This window comes from Gossypium arboreum, chromosome 11 (assembly GCF_025698485.1).
Source record: "Gossypium arboreum isolate Shixiya-1 chromosome 11, ASM2569848v2, whole genome shotgun sequence".
Lineage (NCBI taxonomy): Eukaryota > Viridiplantae > Streptophyta > Magnoliopsida > Malvales > Malvaceae > Gossypium > Gossypium arboreum.
In genome coordinates, this window is record NC_069080.1 from 32,207,121 (window position 1) to 32,228,666 (window position 21,546).

General features: G+C 34.8%; 2 protein-coding genes and 1 non-coding gene across 3 annotated transcripts; 2 read left to right on the plus strand and 1 right to left on the minus strand.

Moving 5' to 3' along the window:
- Positions 1-1,328: 1,328 nt before the first annotated feature.
- On the plus strand, positions 1,329-1,435 carry LOC128284975 (small nucleolar RNA R71). Its single transcript, XR_008275391.1, has one exon. It is a non-coding gene; the product is annotated as a small nucleolar RNA R71 (small nucleolar RNA).
- A 4,495-nt stretch (positions 1,436-5,930) lies between these two features.
- On the minus strand, positions 5,931-10,732 carry LOC108461099 (methionine aminopeptidase 1D, chloroplastic/mitochondrial). The gene is made up of 10 exons (XM_017760795.2): positions 10,321-10,732; positions 9,546-9,615; positions 8,738-8,969; positions 8,350-8,511; positions 8,218-8,259; positions 7,917-7,988; positions 7,085-7,164; positions 6,738-6,835; positions 6,501-6,548; positions 5,931-6,417 (listed from the first exon to the last, which is right to left on the minus strand). The coding sequence occupies exons 1-10, from the start codon at positions 10,424-10,426 to the stop codon at positions 6,266-6,268; spliced, it is 1,062 nt and encodes a 353-aa protein (XP_017616284.1). The 5' UTR covers positions 10,427-10,732; the 3' UTR covers positions 5,931-6,265.
- Positions 10,733-18,973: 8,241 nt separating this feature from the next.
- LOC108462072 (uncharacterized) lies at positions 18,974-21,466 on the plus strand. The gene is made up of 5 exons (XM_017762070.1): positions 18,974-18,981; positions 19,064-19,130; positions 19,338-19,890; positions 20,227-20,589; positions 21,207-21,466. The coding sequence occupies exons 1-5, from the start codon at positions 18,974-18,976 to the stop codon at positions 21,464-21,466; spliced, it is 1,251 nt and encodes a 416-aa protein (XP_017617559.1).
- The last annotated feature ends 80 nt before the right edge of the window (positions 21,467-21,546 follow it).

Genomic DNA, 21,546 nt, shown 5'->3' on the forward strand with positions numbered 1-21,546 from the left:
TATCGATTTTAACTAGCACATCTTCAATAATACCCCTAGGAAACCTTATAGTTTTATCTGCTAATTGAATGCTCATCCTAGTCTGTTTGGGTTTCCCAAGACCTAGTTGTTTAAACATCTTGGAAGGCATGACGTTAATACTAGCCCCTAAATCAGCTAATGCATTATTAACATCTAAACTACCAATTAAGCAAGGAATTGTAAAATTCCTTGGATCTTTCAATTTGTTGGGTAGTTTATTCTGTAGAATAGCTGAGCAAACTGCGTTTAGCTTCACATGTGAAGCCTCGTCCAACTTCCGATTATTTGCTAAAAGCTCCTTTAAAAATTTCATTACGTTTGGCATCTGCGATAGAGCTTCAATGAATGGTAAGTTAATATGTAATTTTTTTAAGAGTTTAAGGAATTTACCAAATTGTTCATCTGAGCAGTCTTTCCTTGTCGCATTAAGGTATGGCACACGAGGTTTGTATTCTGTACTTACCAGTTTCTGCTCATTGTGGCCTACCTCACCTTTACCTTTTCTTATCTCAGTTTCTTGCCTTGGTTCTGGTTCAGGTGTGACTAACCCTTCCTCATCTTGACTAGTAATCGCGTTGAGTTGCTCCCTTGGGTTAGATTCTGTGTTGCTTGGCAAGCTACCTTGTGGTCATTCAGAAATCAACTTGGCAAGCCATCCAATTTAAGTTTCGAGCCCTTGGATCGATGCTTGTTGATTCTTAAGTGCTGTTTTGGTATTCTAAAAATGAGTTTCTGACAGTGATATAAACTTTAAAAGCATCTCTTCAAGGTTCGACTTCTTTTCCTGTTGGTAGGCTGGTTATTGAAAACCTGAAGGATGTTGTGGCCTTTGATTTCTTTGACCACCCCACGAGAAATTGGGATGGTTCCTCCAACCTGCATTATAAGTGTTACTATATAGGTTATTTTGGGGTCTAGAGTTATTGTTACCCATATATTGGACTTGTTCCTTCTCGATGCTGGGGTTGAAGGGTTGATATTCTGTGCATGCTCCTCCTCCATTCAAATCGCACCTCATCACTGGATGTACTTGAGTAGAACCACACAAACCGTCAATCTTTTTATTTAAGAGTTCTACTTGGTTAGATAGCATAGTAACCGTGTTGAGGTTGAAGACACCGGCTGCTTTCGTCTGCTTTGTTCTCATAACTTGCCACTGATAGTTATTCAGTGACATCTCTTCAATAAATTCGTAAGCTGCCTCAGGTGTCTTATTATTGATAGTTCCTCCAGCGGCTGCATCAATCATCTGCCGAGTCGAAGGATTCAGGCCATTATGGAACGTTTGAACCTGTAGCCAAAGCGGTAACCCATGGTGAAGGCACCTTCTCAAAAGGTCCTTGTATCTCTCTCATGCATCGTAGAGTGTTTCTAAATCCATCTGCACAAAAGAAGAGATATCATTACATAAGTTGGTTGTTTTAGCCGGTGGAAAATATTTTAATAAAAAATTTTCGGTCATTTGTTCCCAAGTAGTGATTGACCCTCGTGGTAACGAGTTCAACCACTGTTTAGCCTTATTCTACTTTATAAAACAGAACTGGAAAACCAGCTTGATAAGAAAAGGGTTAAATATAAAATTAGTACTCGAACTTGTCCACTTCTCCCAGATTGGTTATGATTTTTTTGTCCCAGATTGGTACCCGAACCTTTTTTCCGTCAACTAGCTTGGTACCTGAGTCCTGAATCTAACGCAATTAATTTTTTGATAACGTGGAAGCATTGACCATTCACGCACTGCCACATGGCATATTGTTTACACTTTTGTTCTTTTTTTCTTCTTTTTTTCATTTTACCTCTTTTTCTTCTTCATTTTTCTTCTTCCCTTTTTTATTTTCTTCTTTTTTTTCCTACCCTAGCCGTTTGCTTCTACACCGCTACTAGGCCACCTTCTGGCCTCCTTCGGTGAGCTCTCATACCAACAACGACATCAAAAATAATCATCAAGAAAGGTTGATACGAACTAAATGTCCAACGAGCATTTCAAAATCAATAACAACTTTCAATTCAAGTAATATCACCAACATGGACAGCAACAATGGAAAATCTAGTAAAAGTTCATACATTTATGTTTACATAAACAACAGGCGAATACAATGTATTTTTGAATCTTTTAAAAATGTTTGAATTCATTAAGTAATAAATAAGAACATAACATCCTGATAGTAGTGAACAACTTCAACTGCCACAACTGTGGCAAGAGCCACAGCTAGGTTTCCTATTTCTATCTCTCTCTTTGTATTCAGCCAATGGCGAAGCCGACGAGAGGTCACCCGTTCTCCTTTTGTCTCTGGCTCCGGTTCCTCTTCCTATTTTTGTTCACAGTTTAGCCTTAGGAGGACGAATTCAACCATGTTTTGGAGCTGAATGACCATCAGGGACATTAAAGTACTAGAATCCGACACTGGAACTTCAAATCTGGCAAAGGAAGCAAGCTTATAAGACTTCCTTACTCCGTTGAGCTCTCCGACCAACAACGACAGCAAAGGACTCATTTATACTCTTGTAAGCACCGAATTCAAATTTTTAATGATTTCACATTCAAAAATCCACATCTAAAATGAAAGAAACGCAAAACCTAGAAGGAAACTAAAAAGGGAGGAAATAAGATATTGAAAATAGGGGAAATGAGTCCTCTGGTGTAGTCGTTGGCTCATAGGAGGAGGAAAAATGGTGGCTAGCAGCAATGTAGAAGCAGGCAGCTAGGGTAGGAACAAGAAAAAAAAGAAGAAGAAGAAAGGCGGCTAAGGTAGGGAAAAAGAAAATGAAAAAGAAAAAGGATGCAAACAATATGCCACGTGGCAAAGCACAAATGGTCAATGTTGCCACATCATCAAAAAATTAACGATGTTAGGCTCAAGTACCAAACTTGTGGACAGAAAAAAAAGTTCGGGTACCAATCTAAGACAAAAAAACCATAGGTATAAATCTGGGAAAAGTGGACAAGTTCGGGTACTAATTTTATATTTAACCCAAAAAGATAAAACATCTTAGATTCGATAAAGGTTATGAATATGGAACCAATTTCCTTAAAGAGGTTCGTGAGAAAGACGACATTGTACATGAACTTTCAGTTTCTAAGCTGTTACAATTTTGAAAATGTCAATTTTTGGTCGTTTCTAGTTGTTGGACTGACCTTACAATTTATTGTTTTGCCCCTTCAAAATGTCCTATAAATTGCTCAAATATTCTCCTTATTTCATACAATAATACACAACAACAACCTATCTTTTCTCCCATAACTCACCTATTTCTTTTTAGCATATTTTTCGATCAATTTTTTCAACTCTATTTTCCTATTATTTTTCTATTCCTTTGAGAAGAACAACACCAATTTTGTTCCAACTTCTTTATTCAAGTGTACAAATATTGAAGTATTGTGTTAACCTTGGGGGTGATGTCTATTATACGATTACACCGATCCTGGAAAATTTGCTTCTAAGGCAGTGGTTCTTCCATGATACAGTTATTATTTCATTTATTTACACACGATTTATTTATCCAGCCAGTGCTAATGATTTTTGTTTTGCAGTAGTATATTTCCTACACACACAACCTTCTAACATTCTAACTTATAAGTGTCATAACGAAGTGAGGGGTTGTTTTGGCATAGCCTGCCTAAAGCCTCTATTTTCTGACATACCATTATCAGCACCCACAGATACATCAACAAACTGTAAGAAGTTAGACCTCATACAAAGCTCTCTATCCTCTACCTTTCCTTTTAGAAAAGCTAATTCCCTAGACATTTGGACTTACCTCATATCAGCAACATTGACAACCACATTATTATTAAACGAGATAGACTCAATTCCCAAATCAACTAAAATAGAATTATTGACAATATCCCAAATCAACTAAAATAGAATTATTGACAATATCTATGGCAACACCTTCAGAAACTCTAGCAAAATAGTCAAAAATTATCATCCCCTCCTTAGTGCTTGCCTAAGTCAAATTCACATTTGTAATAGATTATTGGTCATTTCCCCTGACTCTAGTCCAACCAACAATATAAAAGCATTTGTTTCGAAATTTCCTTCAAATCTTACAACAGGGTTCAAAAGAGCAACTTCATTTCTTTAAGTTCTCATAATAGTGTCCAAAATAACAACTTTGTTCACACCAATAGGGTTCAAAGGATCAACTTTATTAACTTCTTTTAAGATAATGGTTGACACAAAAAGATTATCACCCTTTGAGTGAAACTTGACCCTCCTACTTTGCACCATTGTAGTTTGTATCGACCATATCAACTATTAGGTTTTCCTCACCTTCCTCTTTTTTCTTCTATTGGTTTTTCTTAATCAACTATTCTCAATCTCAATGTTTGTTTAAAGATTGGTCACTAACGGGTCATCTCGTGCACTCCTCATTCCTTCCTCGATTCTTACTAGTTTATGACATTTCCATCCTCTTGTTTGTTTTCAAGTTCATATCCAACTTTCAAATCTCTTACGTTAAGCAGCTTCCGTCTTTATTTGAGCGGGGATTCTCCATTTCCTTCTTCCTCCACTCTTTCATACATTCATTTTCATTTAAAATCACAAATCTCATATGATTAGTCAAAAGGTAATTTAATCTAAGGACTATCCCCTACAAGATCCTTAGTACCTAGAGTGGACAAGAATCTAGTATGCCAATTGTGAATATGTCAGAAGGTACATTATTCTCGGATGAGGAATATGGTGTGATCATTGTTTCAATGTCATTATCTTCAACTAATTCTATAAACTATATATGATCGAGTTTGAATATGTTAGAAATCTATAAAATTGAGTGGACAGTAACTTCCCACATCGAGCGACGATTTTTCTACTAATTCTTGCCTTCAATTCTTCTATTTTGATGTTTTTATCGGACATCATGTTTAATGGACATCTCATATTAAATACAACACTGCTTTCAATATAGTGAACTTATTCGTTGTAATGGACATCAGAAAAAATATTTTTTTTTTAAAATGCCACGTGATGTGATGTTGGGGACTGAGGTTTGTTAGATTGAAAAGAGTAGAGTGGGATAAAAAATTTTAAATTTTGAACTTTTTTTGCCCAACAAATGCCTTAACTAATTATCGAGTAAGGATCTAAAATTGCCCACTAACTCAACTATTTTAGATTCTTTTTTTTATTATTATTATTTTGATATTGCCCTGTAAGAAGTCACTTCTAGGGAAAAAAAATATTTTGAACCACTTTGTAATTGGGCACTTTTAGAAAGAAAAAAAACATGTGAGAGAAAACTACAATATCTTTCAAATTAATCTAAAACTTACAATATTTTTCTAAATAATTTTTAAATGGGTAAATTAAAACATTAGTCACTAAACTATAGGTAAGTTTCCGTTTTGGTCACTTAACTAAAAAAAAGTTATAATTTGGTCATTGAACTATTCGAAAGTTTTCATTTAAGTTATTGAATTATTCAAAAAAAATTATTTAAGTAACTAAGTTGTTAAAGTTTTATTTAAAAAAAAAAAGTTTTGTTAGTGAGCTCCAAGTGACGATTCAACGATTGGTACAATGGATCCATCAACGAGTAAAAAAACATAGCTTAAATCTAAATCGATCTAACGGTCAGTGTCAAAGATCAGAGAAAAAATTGTTTAAATTTTTGTTCAAATATTCATGATATCCAAAGTTGTTTATGGAAAAAATTTGAACTACAAAAAAAAAAAGAGAGAGAATTTTCGATTGATGCAGGCAATACTTGTCTGATGATTTAAATGAAACCTTTTAAATAGTTCAATAACCAAAACCAAAACTTATCCATAATTTAATGACTAATGGTGTAATTTACCCTTTATAAATATACAACATTTTTATAATAAATTCATCACCAGCAAACCTCCCTAGTTAAAAACAATGTAACTTTGGTAAAAGAAAAAATAAATAAAATAAAACAACTTTAGCATAAGCTCATGGTCATTAATCACCCTTTATTAAAAGGTTGAATTGTAGTTAATACATGAACAAATCTCTGATTAAAAAAAAACGAAGATTATATACTTAATATATAAAAACTATAATCACTTGGGAGATTTCAATGATAAATCATGAAAGAGAATAAATAGTTCGTTAACTATAGTGTGTCTTCAACCCTAAATAAACAGCATACAAGCCTGAATGGTGCGTCTTCTCTTGGGCAAAGGTATTGGTTCAGACAACGGATGTCAGATGTGGATGAGAATAACTCCGAAAGGGGCGATACCCATACCCGGTATTTGCTGCATGATTCGATATCAAGCTTCACATTGGGTCAATATTTCAGCCCCGTCTTCGGTTATTAGAATTGTGTGCTCAAACTGAGCTGACAGGCTCCCATCTTCTGTGACCACCGTCCAGTCATCATCCCACATTACCGGATTAATGCTGCCAATCGTTAGCATCGGCTCTGGAAAATGATATATATCACATGAATGAATGAATGTTGATTAAACATCACTACAACATAAATTCCAGGATGAATTACATTACCAATAGTGAAGGTCTGATTCAAGACCATACGTCCACCATCGTTGTTCCCTGAAATTAAAACGAAATGTTATCCAAAGATATGGTGTGCTCCTGACAGAAAAAGGTCAATTTTGTATGAAATCATAGACAACTTAAAAGGAAACTCCATCAATGCGAAGATCTAGAAGTCCTAAAAAAATGAAATCATGGTTTAGAATCAAATAGCTTAGTAAAAAGATTTGAGGTCAGCATAATTACTGAAGTGTAGAACGACAGGATCAGCATGAAAAACCCGTCCAACCCCATGGCCAACAAATTGCCGGACAACACCATAACCGAATTTATCTGCATGATCACTTAGAAAAAAAACATAACTTACAAGTGAACATAAAACAGAGTAACAGTTATAAAAGCCGACCATGGAATGGTAAAAAGGCAAATAATGACTTACAACATTCACCACATGAAAAAAAACATAAACGTAAATGCAAACATTAAAGTATAATGAACCAAAAATTCAGTATATTACCACAGAATTTTGCTGTTAAAGAATGCAGATTATACAGTATAAAAACACATACGCAAAGGCTATATGGGTGTCTTACTGAATTGTTTTGCCAATTTTCTTGAACTCCACTCCTGGTGCACATATTGATATAGCTTTATCTAGGCTTTCTTTGGTTACCTAATCATGCATTCAACAAGAATACCAGTAAAAAAGTAATTGGGATAGAAAACCATAGGTGAAACAAGCTATGAACTTCTAAAAGTTAAGTTGAAAGATAAAATTCAAAACGCTTAAATATAGAAAGGAAGACCTCGAATTCAAAAATTAATAAACAGAATTAACAATTAGCGGCCAAGAAAAAGACAAAAGAGTTGATATGTTTGACAAAATGAAAAAATCCAATTTATACAATAAAAAGAACCGAGCCAAGCACTATCATAAACTAATTACCCTTGGCTTGCTCAACCAGATGAGCAAAATGGAAATTTTTTATGCATTTTGATGTCATGGTTTTAGGACAAGATTGGGTGTTAAAAAAGGTTCTTTTCATTTCTTCCTTTTAAAGTGTCATAATGCACATATGCTAGCTCCTTCCAAAGAGAACCATTCCCGTCTTATCCAGCTATTGACCTGTACTTGAGGAATTTTAGTCGTTTGTGAGATCAGATCACGAGCAAAATGATTAAACCTCTAAATATGACAATGACTGTTTTATTACTTCAATTATGTTCCACCATTAAAAATCATTAACTTTTTCCATCTTTTCAGAGAAGAAAACCGTGTGGAAGAGGAATCCATTTAAGGATCTGCCCAACCATGACAATAATTTTTAATTTAAAAGCAAAGCACTTTTTAAGTGAAAAAAACTGATTATCTAAAACTTATTGCAGTTTCATATTATCTTTAGAGATTGAAGTGCAGATAGTTACCTTCACAAGGTTCCTAGCTTTCTCACTAACATCTCCACAAAAGAAAGTTGCCGAGGTGTCACCATGATAACCCTACACAACCTCTATCCCATTAATGACCACTCCGAAACATAAAGGTCAGATGTTGCAAAAGTGTGGTGAACAATTATCAGAAAAGAAAATACAAGGTCAACGTCTGTTAACCTCCTTGGCCAAAATAAACATATGTTAAACTCCAATGCTCAAAACATAGAAAAATCGTCAGACACGATATATAAAAGACTTCCATGAGAAAACCAGTTAGAGACAGAAAGGTACTTACATTTAAATACACAGTGACATCAATATTGATTATATCACCATCCTGCAAAGAAAATGCAGTCTAGTATTTTCTATATTCGCAAACAATAACATGAAAATACAGGAAGCAGTCTAAGAACCTAATAGAAAGGACCTCAAGCGGACGAGAATCCGGTATGCCATGGCAAATGCATTCATTCACTGATGTGCAGACACTTTTGGGAAATCCACCATAGCCAAGAGGCGATGGATACGCTCCATTATCAATTATCATTTGGTGAACTGCTTCGTCAATTTCATCAGTTGTTATGCCTGGCTGCCAAGAGAACATCAAAACCTTTCAGAAAAAATACCAGTATCCTGTAACATTCATGCATGATGGCAGCTCTCAAACTGTCTATTAAGGGGAAAAAACAGAAACAGAGACAAATAACAGATTATAAGGTTGGTCCGTACCATGAATGCAGCTCAAAGAATACAGGATTTTATGGAAATGGGAAAAAACTGAAAGATAGATCAAGAGGAGGTGCAATCCGTATCACCTTCACTAAGGTCCCAGCATAATTGAGAACCTGAGCTGCGAGCCTTCCAGAAGCTCTCATGTGTTCTATGCCCTTTAGATCATGCACTTCCGGGCCACTAGCAATTCCAGGTGCCATACGAGTTTTGACATAAGGTGGCCTTTTTATATGATTTGGAACTGGTCGACGAGGAGATAACTTCCCAGGTCTTAGACATTTGCGTTTGCCATCTGGAACTTCATCCAAATTGTTCCTAATTATGACCATTAAACTGTCAAATATATGGTTTCTGCATGTGCATGTTCCAGCTTATGCACATTTCTTAACAGCTATTAAGTAAGCATTCTTATACAATTGCTAGTAGCATACCACATAGATTACCAAGGAGCAGGTTACACGGTAACAAGATGCGTATCATTCTCCAATGTCACTTTTAGTATATGAATTACAAGAATCTCTTCCAGTAAATTACCTTCTAATACATAAAATACGAGAACGTCTTTCCCAAATATGGCCTTATAAATGAAATGCGAGAATTCCTTATCCAAACATCACCTTTAAATACATGAAATATTGAAATATCTTTCTCCAATATCACCTTTTAATACATGAAATGTGAGAGTAAATTATCAAAAGGAAAAGAGATAGTCAATTTCTTGTGCTTGAGATTTGTATGCAGCAGAAACATACAGTAAAACCATATATATGGCATCATCATGCCAAAAGAATATTCATTAAAATGTAAAATCTAAGGGGTTAAAAATGACGCTCTTGAAACAGTGAATGAAATAGCATTTAACATGTGCAATCCGAAAGTTCTCTAACATACCTTCTATTAAATAAAATATTGGTTAAGCCAGAAAACGTTCTGGATAATTGCATTGATATATGCTTACGACCTGAGAAGGCAAATAAAAAGGAAAAAAGTTAATAAATTTTTAATAATGAACCATACTCTTTAGCTCAATCACCATATCACACAACATGGTTCTTGTACAATAATACTATGTTTTTTCATAAAATGCAAAAAATTCAATTATATGCTCGTACTCAACAATAGGTAAGAAGAGTATATTCTAGCAAAAGCACGTTTCCAGCATAATGACATATCTTTACTACATTCAAAGTTACAGCTCCCACGGAATTTAAAAATATCAAAAGGCCACCCTGGAACAATCCCAAATAGTTAAAAACCTTCTATTGGACCCAAAAATCTCTTCCACAATTAGATTGAATAAAAACTCCAAAACAAATTAAGCACTATTAATGAGGCACCAATCTAGAATCCAAATCACTAGCTAATGAAATTAATTCCGGTAATCCAAATACTTGTTTACTGGCACTAATATATACATAAAATCAGCATTTTAAGCCCCCCCCCCCCCAACACACATACACACACACAAAAGAAAAATGAGCATTTTAACCTCAAAGCAGTCAACTTCCCATCTAAACACCATTAATTTCCATTTGGGTTTTTTTTTTTTTTGTATACGGCTTATTCTCAACTAAAAAAAATCAAATTCTAGCTTTTTTATATCTGCAATGGAAATTTTGAACCAGCAGAAATTAAAAGTGAATACAAAAAAGAATAAAAGAAAAACCTGGGTTGTAATGAAATAGCTGAGCAAGTGGTTGTCTCGATTGAGCTAAACGATCACCAACAAAAGAAGAGAGGAGTCTTGGATGCAAAGACGAAGCCCCCACCATATTCTTTTCTTCCTGTCCTCTACCTCTCTCTGTTATCTGTGGTGTGTTGGTGCTAACATCTTTTGGGATAAGCTAAGCTAACCCACTTTTCTTTCCCTCTCATGGTCCATTTTCTCTTTTCATTTTGTAGGAAATTTATCTTCGAGTAGCCTGGGATTTAGCCCATATCGCTTTGAAAATGGACCTAGACGAGGCCTTTCGATAAGCTTTGATTCGACTGCCCTGGGGTTGATGGATCTTGTAAAATGATTAGGAAAATCTCCAACCGTGACATGGGTTCTGTTCATTCAAGGAATCCAATTCATATGTCCATTTGAGTTTGGTTCAGGGTTCTTATTCTTTTTAAAAGATAATCATTACGAAATAATACATCCGAGTTATTACAAGCAGATTCAATTATTACAAAAGCAAAAATTGAACATGACTTAGATTATAATAAATTAGACAAGATTTGCATGAGCGAGGCATTTAAATTAGAATAAACTTGTACAAAGCCTTACATGTTTTATATCAAGTAGTGAAACTCGAATAGAGGGAATGGATAAGCTTGAACTTTAGTCCTTGTTGAGGGGTGGTGGCCCTCTAGGTCTGTCTCTAACGGGGATATTATTTTCAAAATTATCTATACTTAGTTTTATTCTAGGATTTTTGTTTTCTGACTTTAAATAAACCCCAATACATTCACGAAGTTTAAGTAATGACTGTTTAGTATTTTAGTTTTGGTGGGGTCCAAATCCATGTTGGAGTGGTTAGTAGGGGTGCTTATAGTTCGGTTAAAATTGAATTAACCGATTAAATCGATTTAATTCGGTTAATCAGTCAGTGGCTAAATTTAGTTTGGTCAGAGGTCGGTTAATGTATTTTAGAATTTTGATTATCGGTTAATTCAATTCAAAATCAAGTAATTAATCGAATTAACCAATTAACCGAAATAAATAATATATATTATATATAATTGTTAACTTTTTGTTTGGTTGTTGACTTTCAAGATTTATGTTGTGTTGGCGATCGACTTGATTAATCAATAAGTAAAAAATAGAGGAATAAATTGAGAAATTGATCACATATTAACGTGGAAAAACCCCTCCAAAGAGGATAAAAAACCACGGGCAAAGATAATTTTACTATAATGACAAAAAAACGAAAAGTACAAAAGATGGAGATAAAAACTAAACCCCAAAAACAAAGAACCCTCAAAAAGTAAACACAAAATTCTCTAAATGTGTTATAAATTCTAATATCTAATAGGTGTATTTTTTAAAATTGTATAAGAGCCTATTTATAGGCTAAATTCATAGGTCAAATAATAATAAAATAATCTAGACTAATCAGAGTTTGACTGAAACAAATAAACAAAGTTTAACTAGAAAATTATTTCTCAAATTTGATTGATATAGGAGTCATACTTAACAAATCTTCACCTTAACTCATATTTCCACAACGTCATCTTTGCCAAAACCCGCCACGGGCTTATCTTGAACTATGCAGGGAATTAACTGAGTTTAATTTGTGATTAGAAACTGGAAGACTTCTAGCCTTCGACTTGTATACTACCAAGTCAAAACTAACCCGGGTCTGATTTTCACGAACACAGTTGTAACAGTCTGATTTTTAGTGGTGTCAGAAACAGTGGTTCGAGACCACCAAATCCATTGAGTAAGCTCGTAAATTTTAATATTTAGTATTTACGAGTCAAATATGGTTTTCGAAATATTTTTAAATTAGTAACTTGTATTTTATAAGGATTTATTAGGTCAAGTGGTTTAGAAAATGAGGTATCGAGACATCGATTCTATAAATCAAGCCATAAATATTTTTATAAATATTTATGGAGTGTCACTAAGGTAGTATTAAAGTTTCGTTAGAAAATTTTAACGTTTTGATAGTTAATTAATTAAAAAGGACTAAAATTGAAAAAGGTGTAAAACTTGCTAATTAAAAGAAATAGTGATTAAATGGCTTAAATGGTAAATAGGGAGGACTTAAAGAGTAAATTAGCCTAAAGGAGATGGCTGGGGCGGCATAAGTAAAGAAAAATAATAAAATTATGTGATTTAAGGGCAAAATTGGAAATAAAATAAAATTAAAATAGCCAAAATGGGATTTTAATAGTTTTTAGACCATTTCTTCTCCAATTTTCTATTTATGTAACAACCTGATAGTCACAGGTATTGGAAAGTGTATTTTCGGGTCTCCGTTTTCGTAAATCAGATTCGTAAAATATTTACGAAGTTAGTTATGTAACGCCCCAAGTTTTAATTTATGTTTTGATTAAATATGAGACACAACTTTATATCTGCTTCAGTGGTTAGGTGTTTTGGGAATGTTTGAGAAGTCTTAAGTTCAAGCCTTAGCTTGGGCAAATTTTGTATATTTTTTTTTTATAATTAAAGCACTATCCCTAGTTAATAAGCTCATATTTATTGGTTGCAAAAACACATCAAAATGGGCTTGTTGGGCTGGTGGTTAAGATGTGTAAAGGGGTGATAGAGGTCTCATGTTCAAATCTCAATGGAATCGATAAGTGTAATATCCTTTTGCTTCTGGATGTACTAGGCGTGTGGAAGTGTTTGAGGGAAGGTGAAATTCTGATAGTAGGCATTTGTTGAAAGGATATTGTGGGGGTAGTGGATTGGGGGTTAAATTCATCTTCCCCCAACTCTGCCAAATTTTTCCCCTTGATTTTCCCCTCCCTTTTGCCAAAATTTGCCTTTCTCTTTCTTTCTTATTTTCAATTTTGTTTTCAACTCGTATTGGTTGTACAGCGTAGTTCACGTGTTCAGTAAGTTTTGGCTTTCGTTTAGCCTTAAATTTTTTCTTTCTCTGAATATTGATTAAGAGGGGTTTCGGTTGGTTTTTAGGTGGTGGTCGAGGGGCTGGAGATCAGCCATTACCGTTTTAAGGGTGCGAAGTTCTTCATCTTGATCGAAGGTGAGGTTTTGATAAAGTATCAATGGTCAGTATTGTTATGTTTTTGGTTGAAAGACGATTTAAGTGACTAAAATTGGGCTTTAGATTGTCGATTTTAGGTTCTGGAGTGCTCGAGAGTATTTAGGCATCAATATCGACATAGGTGTGTACACGGAAACACAGGAAATGAGAATCGGCGAAAGCCGAAAAACGAAATTATCAACGCCACACGGGTGTGTGGTTGCCCTTGTGGTAAGCCGTGTGGCAACACATAAGTTTGTGATCGACGAACTAGGCCGTGCGCACATGACACGGACGCATGACACGGCCTTGTGATGGTCAGTGAGGCCGTGTGCAGACACGGGCTCAACCAAATTAGGCCGTGTGGGATTTTGGGCCAGGCCGTGTGATCAACACAGCCAAGGCCAATTTGGGTCTATGGGCCCACATGGGCAGGCCACATGGGTGTGTGAGCCCATTATTTTTTAAATACTCGGAAAGGTTGCTCAGGTCGCCCAAGTCAACTGGGACCTACTGTAATAACCCGAATTTTGCGGTTATCGGAAAAGTGTATTTTTTAATCTTCGTTACTAAAAAAAAAAAAGGATCCGTAAATATTTATCAAAAATATTTAAAAAGTTCAGAGTGGTTAATTAGAGTTTAATTAAGTGAATTTAGCTTAATTAAGGATAATTGGATAAAAGGATTAAATTGAATAAAGTGTGAAAGTTTAATTATAGATTAAAAGAAAATAAAAGGACCAAAATGGCAATTATGCCATTTAGCATAAGTGAGGCACATATAAAATAAAATTACTTAGATTTTAATTAATATATATATTAGTCATAAATGATATTAAATTAATTTATTATAATTATATTATAAGATATTTATATGATAAACAAATTAATATAAAGACAAATGTATAGTAAATAAAATATACAAGTGTATGGATAAAAATACATACATTTGTAATACATGTATTAGATATTAAATAGATATTTATTAATTAAATAATTATATTATAAGATTTTATATGATAAATATATTAAATAATGACAAATGTATGGTTATAAATGGATACAAATATACTAATAATATACACATGAATAAATAAATAATACTTATTATTCAAGTATAAATACATGTGTATATATAAAAAGGGAAAATAAAAGGAAAAAGAAATAAAGGAGAGAAATAAAGAAACAAAGCAAACGAAACAGAAACCAGGGGAAGGAAGAAAGAAAAAGAGAAAAGAAAGAAAAAAAAGGGAAAATCAAAGATGTGAAGCGTAGAAGTTTAATAGGTAAGTCAATTGAGCCCTTTTTACTTAATTTTGATATTTTAGAAGCTTTGGACAAGATTTTGATGAAATTAAGTTGATATTTTGAAAAGATATTAGATTTTTAGATACTGTTCATGTTGAGTAAAATGATGAAATAAGGGTTAAATTGATAGAAATTCAAGTTAGAAATGAAATAAGGATTGAATTGTAAAGTAATTCATAAGTTTTATGTTGAAGGGCTAATTTGAGGAAATTTTGAAACTAGTTAAATAAGCTAAAAATTTAGGAGTTAAATTTAAGTTGGAATGGAACTTGAATAGAAATAGAGTATGAATTAAGTTAGTAAAATTAATGGAAATTGATTTTAGGACATAATTGTGAAAATGTTGGAATTAAAGTCTAGTGCTGAAATTATGATTTCCAAAAGTTGTAAAGTAGTTTAAAGTGATAGAATAAAGTGTTAATTGAGAAAAATCAGCTCAATTGAGAGGCTAATTGAGTAGGGACGAAATTGTTATTTATTAAAGCTTAAGGGAAAAATGGTAATAAACAACTTGCACTAAAACAATATTGGACAGCAGCAGTAGACTAACTTTGAAAAATCACCATAAATTGTAGAAATCGAATTAGAGATGAACAAAATATGAAATTAAAGCTTATTGAGTCTAGTTTCTCATAGAAGGAACGGTGTAAGCAATAGATTTGTAAATCATGAGATATAATAAATTTTGTGAGACAACATCAGAATGATTTCGGGTTCCCCTGTTCTGACTTTTAAAAATCATAAAAAATTGGATAATCATAATTATGGGCTTGAATTTATATGTTTAGAATCTTGAATGAGTCTAGTTTCAATAGAAATAAACAGGAACATCATTCAAATTCTGTACGAGAAGATAATTAATTTTTAGTGAAGAAGGGTCACAACTGTCAGACATCAGAATAGGGGTAACTTTAAAGAATAAAATGTACTTATTGACTACACCAAAAATTCTGAAAATTTTATGGTAAGAATATATATGAGTCTAGTTTCAGGAAAAGTTATCGGATCTTAATTTAGAGTTCTATATCTCCAGATATAAATAATTTAGTAACTATGACATAGATGGACAGCTTGAATATTCATAAAAGTAAATAATAAAAATTATAGATGATGTTACTTACAAGTGTGTTATATACATTAAGGATGCGGAATGGAGAGGAGGAGGAGGAAAAATATATATGAATATCCAGCTTGCATGGCTAATTTGCATGTTTTAGGCTTAAGGACTAAATTGAATAAAAGTAAAACTTCAGGGGCAATTTTGTAAAAATGTCAAAATGATCAAATTGAAGGGAATGAATTGTTTTATTATCCAAATTAATAAATTGAATGAAATTTTCAATTTAATATCGGGTGAAAATTGAGAAAATGGTAAATTACCAAAATATCCCTAAATCTTGATATTTCTACAATTTCGCTAGGTAAGTTTATGTAACTTGAATTATATTCTTTAATGCTTGAAATATATGTTATTGATGTGAATATGATTTGAATGTTCATTGTATGAAAATTGATGAAACATTGATATATTTGATAAAATGGGAAGAAATCCCAGTTGAATGAAAGGAAATTTTGATGGATCTCGAAAAGGAATTGGCGGTAAAAAGGATCTAGCAGGACGGTGATCCTATCTGATATAGCCCTCCGAAGAATATGTGAAAATGGATTTAGCCGGACGGGTAATCCGAATTAGGGTCTGAATTTAGCTGGGACTGTAATTGGATCCAAGCTCATTAGAGTAATTGTCGTTGCAGGAGATTTAGCCTGGTGGTAATCCAGACAATACTCTATGAGTTTATATTCTGAGGATTTAGCTTCGGGTGGTAATTCCCTTTGTAAGGATGAGGTTCATGAGTGTGCTCTCGATATGAAATGTAAGACCATGGTTGAAAGCTACTATGGCAACTTGATATGAAATGTGTAAGACCATGGTTGAAAGATACCATGGCAGCCTGATATGAAATGTGTAAAACCATGGTTGAAAGATAACATGGCAGCGTGACATGAAATGAATAAAACCATGGTTGAAAGATACCATGGCAACATGACAGAAAATGAGTAAGACCATAATTGAAAGACACTATGGCATCATGTCAAAGATAAATAAGACCGTGGAAGAGAGACGCCAAGATATCTGTTGAACAACTAATATTCAGGTAATATGTACCAGATGACAAATAGTTATATGAATTGGTTGTACAAAATGGTTGTGTGAAATGTTTACAGGAATTGGTCATATGGAAATATATGTACAAAATAGTTGTATGAAATAATTAAGAAGATAGATAAATGAAATAAGTATAGATACATGGAATTTAATTTATGTTAAGTTTAATACGAACTATTACCAAAGTAAATATACATAAGATATAAGGAAATGATGATGCATGAAATATTGATATAACAAAATGAATGATATATGCTTATGAAGAAATAGTAAGAGAATAATATATTTTGTGACATAAACATATATAATTATCTTTGATATGTTGATATAAGGAAATTATGTAAGTTGAGACTATTATTAAACTTAAGTGTGATATGTTGAGAAAATAGGTATATCATTGTTGAATTTATATGAAGTATGTGCAAGTATACTAACAATGTTGTTGTATGATGCTTAGACAAGTGCCAAGCTATTGATTGAATGGTAACATGTTTAATTATAAGGAGCATTGAAATGGTATGTACTTAGATGAAAATATAATTTAAGATTTTGCAAAAAAAATTTTTTTTAACCCCATTCAATTCCGGTTGGTTTTTAATGTATGTTTGGGGCTTCGAGGGCCCAATAGAGAAACGTTATGGTTATTTTCAAAATATGAATAATAAATGACTCAAAATTATCTGAAAATGTTTAGTAAACTCCGGTAATGCCTCGTACCCTATTCCGGCAATGGATACGGGTTGGGAGTGTTACACCTACTATAGGGTCGCTAAGAGATACTTGACCCCAAATTACGTGATCTGACTATGTGATGTATGTGCTCTTAGCATGTAAACCGATTTGTATGTTTGATCTATTAATTGCATAATTGCATGTCATCTATTGTATGTTGCATTGTATCGGGGTTAGGTTGAGGATATTTTGGAGGAAGTGTCTAAAAGGCTTTAAGCCTATTATTTGGCAGCTCAGCTGCATTATTCTGATCATGTGCCGCAATTCGGTACAGTACGATGTGTAGGGATGGGTGGGTTGATTATATCCCTACATGGTGTGTAGAGCTGGATGGAAATGGTGTATAGAGGCTGTGGGTAGGATTCCGATATTCTATCTATATACTGTATCTGACATGGGCTAAGGCCCTAAGTGGTATCTGATTCTGTATCTGATGGGCTAAAGCCCTAACTGATTCTGTAAAGGGCTCCGGCCCCAGACTATTTATTCATGACACCTGTTGTGTATATTTTCTGTGGGGATTACATATTGAGTTTGCAAAAACTCACCCTTTTTCGTTTTATCTGTGTATGTAATCCCTAAACTTGACCGGTCGGTGTAGCGAAGAATTCGACGATGGCCACACATATTTAGAATGTTTTAAACTTCGTTTTGGTATTTATTTCCTAATTATTTACTGGTTGTTTTAATGTAATATGGGGACTTTATGAATTGTTGGACTTTATTTAGCTTTTTAAACTGTTTATGGGATTTTAGTCTAAACTCGGTTTTATTCAAAATGACAGTAGCCTTAATTACGAATGGTTTTTCAAAGATAAATTTTATCAAAAGCTTTAGCGTAAAAGAAATGTTTTAAAGCAAATTAATTAGTTTACGTTTTCCCGAACTAAGTAAAAGACGATAATTGGAACGGTTTAAAGGTTAATGTATTTTTAAAAACACTTTCATGTAACATCGCCAGATTCGGTCATAACATCCAGGTCGAATTTAGGGTGTTACATTTAGTGGTATCAGAGCCAAGTTACAAAACTCGGCTGTGGATTTGGATTATAAAGATTGGTTTTAAAGAAATTATTTGTAAATAATTTGAAATATTTTTAAAAAATAAGTATGTGGTACACCGAGTCTCCAGCGCTGATCTTGTAAGTTCTCTGAAACTCTGTTTAAAATTGCTTAAAAATATGATTAGAATATACTAAAACTACTTTAGGTAGTATATTACATTAAAAACACTCTAAGTAGTGTAGACTGAAAAACTGTAGTGAAACTACTACCCGCGATAACCGACTCTGAATATTTTGATACTGTACTGCATAAAATATCTGTTAATAAATATTGGAACTATAGCTAATGTATAAAACTATTAACACAGATAAATTTTAAAATTTACGATGAGCACACGTGATACTCATGGACTGGTTACTAGAGGCTGTGGTAGGGGCCGTGAAGGGCTCGAGCTGAGTCCTTGGCATCTGATACTATTTCGAATTTGGATACTAGCGAAACGTCAATATCACCTGTGACAGATATTGGGTCTGGGTCTCATGATTGTCCGACTAGGGATGACGTAATGTCCCAAGCCATGCTATGGATTTTGGAGTGGGTCGTTAGGCCCAGTACTAGTTCTAGAGGTCGAGGGTCGGTTACGGAATGACTTCAGTCCAATAGGGCTGAGTTATTCAGAGCTGTCGCTGGAGTCACCCCTAACGTAGCCAAGTATTGGATGGAGGCCACGAAGAGAATTATGGATGACCTGGATTTTACTGCTGAGTAGAAGCTTAAGGAGGTTGTTTCTCTGTTACGGGATGAGGCATACCAGTGGTGGCTTACGGTTAAGGAGGGCACTCAGCCCGACCGATTGACCTGGGATTATTTTAAGACTACGTTCCAGGGTAAGTATTTGAGAGTCAGCTATATTGATACCAGGAGGCGTGAGTTCCTTAATCTTACCCAGGGAGATCGTTCAGTAGCCAAGTATGAGACCGAGTTTTTAAGGTTGGGCCGTTATGCGCGAGGCATGATAGCGACCGAGTATGAGCACTATGTCCAATTTGAGGATGGTCTCAGAGACAGTTTGCGAGTCTTGATAGCTCCGCAGAGGGAGCGTGATTTCTCTGTTCTAATTGAGAATACGAAGATCGTCGAAGAGGTTGAGCGCTCTAAGTGCCAACACCGAGAGAAAGGAAAGAGTAAGGGGGAATTGGAGCCCTCAATTGCTATGATGAGGTATAAGAAAAAGGCTAGATCTGATAGGCCAATGAGCATGGGGCCTCCTGCTGCATCTTCTGGGGTAGCGCTCTGTGGACACTGTGGTAGACGCCATCCGGGTGAGTGTTGGAGGACTACTAGGGCATGTTTAAGGTATGGGTCGACTGAGTACCGTGTTCGGGATTGTCTATTGAGGTTCGATCAGATGTAGGCTACGGGTACTAGTATTGCGCAGCCACCAAGAGTAGTCCAGCAGCCACCTAGGGGCCCAGGTCAGAGAGTACCGGGTAGAAGTGTTGGACCAACTAAGGCGAGGCAGCTTGAAACTTTGGGGATTCCGGTTGTAAGTACTGATAGTGAAGTGACTGTTGTGAGTCCTTGGGGGCAGCCTATCTGAGTCAACAAATTGTATAGAGACTTTCTGTTAGAGGTCCAATGGACAGTGTTTCTGGCAGATTTGATGAAGCTTCCATTTGAGGAGTTCGATTTGATATTGGCGATGGATTTGTTGGTAAAGTACCGAGCAAGTTTGGATTGTACGAAAAAAAGGGTTATGTTGAGAACCGATGAGGGCAATGAGGTAATCGTGATTGGGAAATGTCGTGATTACCTGACTAATGTGATTTCTGTGTTGGTGACGAAAAAGTTGGTCCGAAAAGGATGTGAGGTTTATCTGGATTATGTGAGTGTTTTGGACTTTGGGGACTCTTCTGTTAAGGATATCAGAACTGTAAGAGATGTTCTGGATATCTTTCTTGAGGAGTTACCGAGGTTGCCTCCAAGCCGTAAAGTAAAGTTTGGGATTGAGTTGATTCCTGGTATAGCTCTAGTACCTATCGCCCTTTATCGAATGACACCAAAAGAGCTGACAGAACTTAAGGCTCAGATTTAGGAGCTATTAGACCATGGGTTCATTCGTTCCAGTGTGTCTCCGTAGAGAGCATCTGTTCTATTTGTAAAGAAGAAAGAAGGGACAATGCGGATGTGTATCGACTATCGGCAGCTGAATAAGCTAACAATTACGAATAAATACACTCTCTCGAGGATTGATGATTTATTCGGCCAACTTAGAGGGGCTTCTATGTTTTCCAAGATTGACTGCGTTCTTGGTATCATCAGCTGAGGGTAAAAGAGGCTGATGTGCATAAAATGGCATTTAGAACTCAATACGGACATTACGAGTTCCTAGTTATGCCCTTTAGTTTGACTAATACACCAGCGGTATTCATGGATTTGATGAATTGAGTATTTTAGCCCTACTTGGATCAGTTTGTGGTAGTGTTCATCAACGACATCTTGGTATATTCTAAGACAGAAGATGAACACGATGAGCATCTCAGAGTGGTTCTACAGATTCTTCATGAGAAACAGTTATATGCGAAGTTCAGCAAGTGTGAGTTCTGGCTTCGGAAAGTGACATTTCTGGAACATGTAGTTTTTGCTGAGGAGATAAGAGTTTATCCTCGTAAGATTAAGGCCTTGTTGGGTTGGAAACAGCCAAAGAATGTGTCTGAGATCTGCAATTTTCTGGGGCTAGCAAGGTATTATCGACGTTTCATAAAAGGGTTATCTTTGATCGCAGCTCCAATGACAAAGCTGCTGCATAAGGGAGTTCCTTTCGTTTGGACTAATGCACAGCAAGAGAGCTTTGATAAGCTTAAGATAGTTTTAACTCCGGCTCCTGTTCTGATATAATCTGAGCCCGGTAAAAACTTTTTTGGTATACAATGATGCATCGCATGTGGGTCTGGGTTGTGTTCTGATGCAAGATGGGA